Source organism: Mustela putorius, unplaced genomic scaffold (assembly GCF_011764305.1).
Source record: "Mustela putorius furo isolate JIRA1106 unplaced genomic scaffold, ASM1176430v1.1 tig00000196_pilon_pilon_pilon, whole genome shotgun sequence".
NCBI lineage: Eukaryota > Metazoa > Chordata > Mammalia > Carnivora > Mustelidae > Mustela > Mustela putorius.
Window position 1 is genome coordinate 3,145,558 of NW_025421310.1, and position 8,753 is coordinate 3,154,310.

An 8,753-nucleotide genomic window follows, 5' to 3' on the forward strand; every position below is an offset into this window, starting at 1 on the left:
TGACTCCACACTGTCCTTGTCCTTGACAGATACTCACAGAGGGGTCAGTACCTTCTCAGCAGTGACTCTCTTCTGTGAAGCCAGAGCCATTGGCACCATCCTGATCCTGGTGAGTGTGTTTGACTCTTTGCACTCATTCAACTAATTTATTTTGTCCTTTTAGATAACCCTGATACCCTGATTATGAATCTAAGCTCTCAGCTTACAAACATCTGCCTTCCTGTTTCTCAACATCTCCACATTTCCTCTCTACTTCATTAGAGTGACAGACAAAAAATCTTTTTCCCAACAGAGTCTTTGGGCTCTGAGTTCTCTCTAGAACACACAATTGTTTTATTTAGTAACACTTTAAAAAATCCTTATAGTCTCACAAGCTATGCCAGTGAATCTGCTGGGAATTTTGCATTCTATGTTCAGTAGCAGTTGTAGGATACAAAAGGCCGTTCTGTAAGCAATTATTCAAAGGGAATTTCATGAAAATATCATGTATGGCTTTTTGAGGTTTGGGGAGTTTGACAGTAGAAATCCAGTGCTGATTTGAATGAAAACATTGGGTGAAAAATGTTGCATGTGAGGGGACAGTGTGGGTAGACTGCGATGACTATGAATGTCTACAGTGTCTAAATGGCATTTTTCATCTGTTGCTGTGAATGATGGAGGAAAGATTACATTTATTGTGCAGGGACCTCTTTCCCTTTTACACTCTGAGCAGAAGAGAGAGAGAATGTGGTTTGCGTAGTTGGATCTCTGTTCCACCTGTCCGGGTTCTGAGTGGAGGAAGGTTGTCAAGACTCCTTGTCTAAGAAGTTGCTGCATTTGCCTGATAATGGATGCTCCAGGAAGGCTCCTTTCTGTCCGTGCTGCTGCTCGTGCCCGAGGGGCATGTGGTTGTCCCATCACCAGCAACACAAGAGGTGTGGGTTGGGTTCTACACCTGTGATAAAGCAAGTCGAACGAAGTGTTTGGTTTCCCAGGACATATATAATAGAAGTTATGATTACACCGTAGTCTTTTAAGTGTACAAAAATCATTAGGCCTTATTTAAAAAAAAAAAACCCTAACCAATATACAGACCTTAATTAAGAAATACGTTCTTGCTAAGAAAATACTCACCTGAGCTCTCAGCAAGTCCTAATCATTTTGTTTGTGGCTCAGGGTGGCTGTGGCAGTTTCTTCAGACAATGTTGTTTACCCTACAGTTGACTCCCCCTCTTACGAAACATTCACCATAGACCTTCTTTATCAGTGGTCACTTTGGCAGTCTTTGGGCATCTTTACCGGGAGTAGTTCCACCTCAGGCAACCCCAAGCAATGCCTTTCTCTGGTCTTCCATTCAGGTTCTTTCATGAGATTGTACTGTGCAGCCTTTCGGTCATACCTTCTCTACTTCTGATTCTCTGCAGCTACTGGTACTTCTAAGTCCCCACAGAGTCATCCGTGAGGGTTGGAAACAACCTCTTCCAAACTCCTGTTCATACTGGACTCTGCTGCCCATGAATGGCTACTGGAATGAAATTCCAGAAGGTTTTCACTTTACTTCCATGGACTTACAAATTGTATTTTTCATAAGCAATAAGACTTGAAAATCAAAATTACTCCTTGATCCATGGGCTATGGGGCTCTTGCGTGGCCAGGTATATTGTCAACAAGTGAGCAGTAGGTCTCAGTCAGTAAACCAGGTTGTAAACACGGTGTCTCCACCCCGCTTTGTTGTTCCAGAGATTTCAGCCCAATTGGTAAGGGTCCTAGGATGTCCAGAATGATAAAGGAACGCTGGCCCCCACCAAGAGTGTTGGCCTGTCCTTTGAAGCCAGGCTCGACCTTTCTAGCTCTGAAAGCGCTAGATGCAGGGCGTCTTCCCATCACAGGCTGTTTTGTCTGCTTTGGAAATCTGTGGTATGCTCTGAGCTCGATCTTCTGGATCACTCACCACAGCTTCTGCGTCAGCACTTTGTCCCATTGTGCTGTGATGGTGTGGAGATGGCTGCTTTCCTCAGCCTCAGGACCCAGCCTCTGCTGACTTTCAGCTGGTCTTCTGCCAACTCCTTACCTCTCTCAGCCTTTCTAGAAGTGGAGACAGTTAGGCCTTGCTCTGGATTAGGTTTTGGCTTAAGGGAGTGTTGGGGCTGCTTTGATCTTCTTTGCAGACCACTAGAACTTTCTATCAGTAGTCAGGCTGTTTTGCTTTCGTACCATTTGTGTGTTCCCTGGAGTGGCACTTTTAATTTTCTTCAAAGACTGGTTTTTTGCATTCACAACTGGGCTCCATTCAGCCAGCTGTTGGGCTCAAGGGGCCTAGCTCGGCTTTCAACATACCTTCCTGGTGAAAATGTCCATGACACTTCCTCTCACTTGAAATAGAAATTGTACTCCTGTTATTATTAGTAGGCATAATTTCTGTATTTTGGGGTGTCAGGAAGCCTGAAGGTGGAGCAGTCAGAACAGATACCAGCATTTATGAATTCTAGATGGCTCTTTGGATAGGGGTTCATCACCTGGAGCTGTCAAACCTGTAAATTTTTCCACAAGAGACTTTGTAGTTGTTTTAGAAATGTTCTTCACACACTTGTGGGAAGGCTTGTCTTTACATGGTATTTCCACTGAGAAGCTCTTAGCATCCTTGACGCCCTGTCATTCATATACACACAGATTAGGGTGCTCTTTGGCACCGCAGTTCAGGAGTGTTTTCATCTCTTTAACCCCGCTAAATAGATAAAATACAGCTACTGCAACTCCATGGCACCCAGTAGCTCAGAACTACCCCTGCTGTGGTGAGCGGGTCCTGCACGGAGCCAGGGAAGCCAGAGAGCACAGTACGAATCTCTCACGGGAAGTGGTTTTGGTTTGGAGCTTTACCTTTTAAAACCCACATCTCTTAACAACCCGAGCATTTGCAAAGTCTGGAGAGAGCCCTGAAGTGAGAAGCTTTAGATCCCTTTCATTTTCCTCAAGGGGTCTCCCTCAGACTCCTTCTGTGAGTGACTTCAAAACGACCAAAGACCAGAATCCATGGCTTTCCAGCGTTGGACAAAAGCACGCCATGGGCAGTGAGCCTGGAGAAAACAAGTGTAGGAGATGAGGTCGCCTTCTTCCCAGCACCTCCCCCTCCAAAGTCAGACACAGTTGTGATTCTGAGTGACACTGGAACACTAGGTCCGTGTGCAATTGTGAGCTTTGGGGACAGCGGGAGTAGTCCCTGTAGCCTCTGGGAGCATGCGGTCGGGGAGTCTAAAACTGCATCGGTGTTGAACATTCAGGGGATCGTCACGACTCCCCAGGAATCCAGGCACAGCGCCCCTTGCTGAGCAGCTGCGGCTGTGTTCCAGGAGGTTCTGACGCGTGGCGCCCCTTGCAAAGGCCTGTGGAACGCTGAGAATTGCATTGCCCGGAGGACCCTGCGCCCAGCGACGCCAGCGTGGAGCCAATGAAGGTCCAGGAGACGGGCTGTTCGCTGTTCGGCAGGTCCAGAGCGCAGGGTCAGTCTGAGGTGACTGGGGAAGCACGAGAGGAGGCGTCCCCGTGGCCCTGGGCCACTCCCAGGCCTGCTCTTCCCACGGAGTCCCATGGCGGCAGCTGTGCCCGCGGACCCGGCTCAGGTAAATGCTGTCCCCTGGGCCTGAACTCGGCACCTGCTTGCGTCCCTGCAGCCTGGGCCCCTTCCTGTCTGCCCCACGAGCAGAGCGCGAAGTGGAATCACGGGGCAGGTCCTAGCGGGAGCTCCGAGGGCCCCATCTCTACAGGTTGCGCATTTTGGAACCGAACCTGTAAGGGAGAAGGTGCCGAGGACCTGGAAGGATGCCAGCCTGGGGTTACTGGTGGAGGCAGCTGCTGAGCTGTGGGTAGCGCTACAGAAAGTGGGAGGGTTGGGGTGGAGGCTACAGAGATGTAAATCACAGCCCCAGAAGCTGGAGAAACGGTTGGGCTTTAAATTCCGTTTTAAAGTAGAACCAGATTCTCTATTGGGAAGAGTGAGGTAGAGAACAGGCCAAGCCCTGGGGAGGCAATTGGCGGGCAGAGGTGAGGGGTTGTGCCTCAGGTGCCTGTGGGAACTTCAGGTACTGAGTCTAGTCCTGCCTTGGGCCTCTCACACGCAGGTAAGGGACAGGAGAAGGACACTGGTTTGTGGCATCTGTATCTGGAGCCTAGTAGAGGAGCTTAATTTAAGGGCAGAGGTCATGAGCTGGTAATTACTAATTCCCAGTGTCTGGATATTAAAGGGAGGTTTTTCGTGGAGGCTCTAGTCCAGTATGAGTAGTGTCCTCAAACCCAGAAGACTAAAGGCTGCCCTAGGAAGTGGGGTTCCTCTTGCCGAGCACTCATGATGCCAGCAGCTATAAAAGGGGGGGTGGGAGCTGATGGGTATTAGGGACTTAGGAGCAGCGGTTGGACCTGGTGGCTACACTGGGGAGGATTTTAGGGACAGTGCCTGGTTGGAGGCTGGTGCAGCCTTGCAGACCTGCCTGCTGTTGCACAGGACTGAGACCTAGGGAGAAGTGGCACCAAGGCTTGCCTGTTTGTGGTTTCATCTCTCCCCCTCATGGCAGGGTAGTGTGACCTTCGAAGACGTGGTTGTGTACTTCTCCTGGGAAGAGTGGGGGCTCCTTGACGAGACACAGAGATGCCTGTACCATGATGTGATGCTGGAGAACTTCGCACTCGTGATCTCACTAGGTAAGACTCCCCGCCGGGCCGGGCCAGCTCCTGTCCAGACCCAGTGTGTGCTCAGGTTTTCTCCCTCCTCCTCATTGGGGCCAACAGTTATGTGGAACACCAGGGGCTCATCTTACGAGATGTTCCTGCGTGGATCTGCATCTGGTATTGTTTCGGGCCATGCACAGACTTGCTCATCCTCTCCCAGCCACTTCAGCTGGGCATTAGAGAGGTTGTCCAGGGTGCTCAGGCCTGAACCTCCCCCCTCCTTCCTGCACCGCTCCTTCCCCAAGTCTCTCCAGTGGCATCTGGTCCCTTGCAGCCCGCTGCAGGGCAGAGGAGGGAATTAGAGGCCGTGCTCCTTCCGATTGTGACTTGAGTCCCAGGGCTCCGGCCTGTTTTATCAACCTGACCTGGGGCATAACAGGAGCTTCTCCCCCCCCCCCGTTTCTTTGCTTTCAGGTTGTTGGTACGGAATGGAGGAGGAGGAGGCCCTTTCGGTGCAGCAGGTGTCCATGGGCAGGACTTCAAGTCCAGCTCCATCCGTGTGGAGAGCTCAGCCCTGTGACAAGTGTGTCTTGCTTGGGAGAGACATTTTGTACCTGGGTGAGGACCAAGGAGCACATCATGGGCAGAACTACATCTGTGAGGCATGTGGGAAACTGTGGTTGGACGTAAATCTTCAGCCCCAGAAGCACAATGAGGAGAAGCCATTCAGATGGGACATGGAGCTTGTGACAAGGTACAAACTGCACGTGTCAGGGAAGCCTTTCCCGTGTGGGGGAGTTGGGAAGGACTTCCTGGCCATCGTGAGCCTTCTCCGGCACCAGGCCACTCTCAAAGGAGCTGAGCCTCACAGCAGCTTTGAACATAGGGACTCCTTTCAGGGTAGAAAAAGTCCGCCTGAGTACAGCAACCACGGGAAGTCCTTTAGCTATGACTGTAAACTTTTCCAGCATCAGCAACTGCACCCCAGAGAAAGTTACCACGACTGGGATAACTGTGAGAAGCCTTTTAACCAAAGCTCCGTTCTTAGTGACTGCCCGAGAGCTTACCCAGAAACGAGGTCTTACGAGTGTAACGAATGTGGGAAATCCTTCAGCCAAAGCTACAACCTCATTCAGCACCACAGGATTCACACTGGCGCCAGGCCTTACAAATGCAGCGAATGCGGAAAAGCCTTCAGCTTCAAGTTCAGACTCGTCCAGCACCTGCAGATTCACACTCGCGTGAGGCCTTATGCCTGTGGCGAATGCGGGAAAGCCTTCAGCTACAGCTCAACCCTCATCAAACACCAGAGAGTGCACACGCGAGAAAAGCCTTATAAGTGTGGGGAGTGTGGGAATTCCTTTAGCCAAAGCTCCAACCTCATCCAGCACCAGAAGATCCACAGCGGAGCAAGGCCCTACAAGTGCAACGAATGTGCCAAGTCCTTCAGCTACAAGTGCAAGCTTGTTCAGCACCTGCGCATTCACACCGGAGAGCGGCCTTACGAGTGCGGCGAATGCGGCAAGTCCTTCAGCCATAGGTCCACGCTCAACCAGCACCAGAGAATTCACACGGGAGCCAGACCTTACAAGTGCGGGGAATGTGAGAAATCCTTCAGCCAAAAGTCCAACCTCATCCAGCACCGAAGAGTCCACACGGGCGAGAAGCCTTACGAGTGTGGAGAATGTGGGAAGTCCTTCAGCCAAAGCTCCCACATCATTCAACACAGAAAACTTCACACCAGATAACCTCCTGCCTGCAGCTGCGGAGGACAGGGATATCAGTGCAGCACACGGGGAAGCCAGCTCAAGGCCTAACCTCCTCCCGTGACTGGGATTTCATAGAAAGAGACTCCTGCTGGGAGGAACGGTCTCCCCCCAAGCTCCCCAGACCAGGTTTGTGGGCCTTTAGGAGCCCTGCCACCTTCCTCAGCGTATAAAACAGGGCAGGTTCTCTGGGCCCTTGGGAGATAGGGGGTGGGGGGGAATTATGCAGTCCCCTTCCTCATTAGGTAGTTTTGACAGCTAGTCTACGGCCATACCACCCTGAATGCGCCCGATCTCGTCTGACAGCTAAGGGGGTTTGAAAATCCTGGTTCCATGAGAATAGCCTCTCTTCTCTGTGGCCGCCGGCACCCCCCTCCCAGTGGTTTATTCTGCAGGAAGGAAATACTGCAAAGGAATCATGTGCCTTCGACAGGGAGGGTTCAGCTTTTCTGGTGGGCCTGATGATGTAGTGAAGCCCGCACACATCACCTTCCTCTGTTTTCTTCATGTAGTTGAGGAGCTTTATAAACTCTATTTGCAGGATAGGGCTTACGGAGGCAAGAAACCAGTAATAGGATAGAAATTTGGCTGGGATGATGCTTTTCTGCCCAGATTGCTGACCCACAGAGAAGCTATTTGGAAATTCTCACTGATGCACCAGGCAGGGTGAGGGGACTTGCTCTCTATTCCATTTTTTAATAAAGCTTTATATAAAGTTAAGGATACTGGTAGACTGCACATATTTAAAATTGTATACAGACTGTAATAAATGGATCTATATGCCTTTTTCCTTGTGACCTTTTTCAAGTCCCTCCCCACCATAAGTAGTTTTTACCAAGGACTATCCCGCAACACTCCAGGATCTGCTCATCTACATTGTTTTATCCATTTTGTTCCCCCTCACTTGACCACCACAAATAAAATGTATGTAAAACACCTCCCCCCCCATGTAGTTGGGGGGGGTTCATTTCGGAAACAGACTTCCAAAACTTCTCAATAGTCTTCACTGTATTATGGACAAAATATTCTCTCCTACAATAAAAACTTGAAAAACCATCCCCCCAAAATGATGAAATTGGGAGACATAAAAACGCAATACACAAAAAGGCCCCAAACCTTAAAAAGTTGGCACAACCAGGCAACTAAGTGCGCTTGGGTGCCACAGTTTTAGGGTCAAGAAAACCAAGTCACCAAGTCACTAAAGGCAGGCACAGGCCCACCTTTCCCTCCCATCATCTCTCTCGCATCCTCACGTGGTTCCAGGGCTTGGGGGACAGTGTGCACCCTACTCGCTCTCTTGAATAAGGCTTGCTCTACATTCCAAGATGGGCCCTGACACATGAGGAAGCCACCCCTGGGCCACACCCCTTTGCGTCCCAACTAGCCAGGACTGCATCTACCCTGCACCCCTGGGCCAGGATGCCACTTGGAGAGCGGGGCACACACCAGAGCAGGCATGCCTGGGTTCTCTGCCTGCTGGAGGCCCTGGAGCAGGAAGGATGTAAGTGGCCTTTGTGGCCTCAGAAAGGCTTCCTGTCCTCCAGCGCGCTCCGCCAGTCCCCCAAACCCTTCCCTTTTCCTTTCCGAGCCTCAGATAGCCTTAAAACACCAGGTGCTTGGGGGTTGCATTGCAGCCAACACCTGGGCTTCACCCCCAATGGGGTTGGGGGCAAGCCTTCAGGCAAGGCTCCTCCCCCTCCCCCATTCACCCATCAGCGCGAGTTAACTAACCCCCTGCCTGGAACTCACAGCTGCACCCCTCTTCCACTGGAGGCCAAGCTGCAGTGATCATCTCCCAGACATTGCACGGTGGGGGCCAGCGTGGACGCCCCCTTCGTCCCCCACACACCGGAGGACAGGAGGAAAAAGGGACCCACAGAGGCACCCACAAGCGGTGCAACACAGTGAGGTCCTGGTTGGGGAAAAAGGATGCGGCCACCCGGGGCCTCACGTACCGATTGATGGGCAGCCCAGGAACAGACCGCGGGCTGCCACCACCACAAGCCGTTCTAGCCGGGGGACACACTGCCCCCCTGAGCGAAACCCTGGGCACGATGCCCTGCCGAGGTAACGGGGCTTCCCGGGAGCAAGTTCACATCCTGCAACTCCCTCCCCCCCCACAAACTGCTGAGGCCGACTCACCCCCAGCTAAAAGGGCAGACACCCCAAGGGCAGGAAACCTGGGCGCAAGCTGACCTGGCACAAGGTCGGGGGAAGAGCCAGACGGGGAGAAGGGGGTTTTCCAGAGACATGGCCAAAGAATGGACGTGGAAATTAGCCTATACGCCCCACGGGAGGCTGGAGAAGGAGGATGCACCCCTCCTATGAGCCCTGCTGCCCCCTTCCCCG

General features: G+C 51.7%; 1 protein-coding gene across 12 annotated transcripts in view; it reads left to right on the forward strand.

Annotated features, from left to right (window-relative positions):
- Nucleotides 1–7,191, forward strand: part of LOC101687984 (zinc finger protein 211) — a 40,096-nt gene extending 32,905 nt beyond the window's left edge. For 4 of the 12 annotated variants that reach the window (XM_045077342.1, XM_045077339.1, XM_045077341.1 and 1 more), the window contains 4 exons: nucleotides 30–109; nucleotides 2,713–3,596; nucleotides 4,545–4,671; nucleotides 5,113–7,191. In XM_045077342.1, coding sequence (XP_044933277.1) covers nucleotides 3,564–3,596; nucleotides 4,545–4,671; nucleotides 5,113–6,386 — 1,434 coding nt within the window. In that variant the 5' untranslated portion in view covers nucleotides 30–109; nucleotides 2,713–3,563 and the 3' untranslated portion in view covers nucleotides 6,387–7,191. The remainder of the gene's footprint in view (nucleotides 1–29; nucleotides 110–2,712; nucleotides 3,597–4,544; nucleotides 4,672–5,112) is intronic. The other 8 variants (XM_013048109.2, XM_004776886.3, XM_045077340.1 and 5 more) reach the window with 7 other exon arrangements.
- The last annotated feature ends 1,562 nt before the right edge of the window (nucleotides 7,192–8,753 follow it).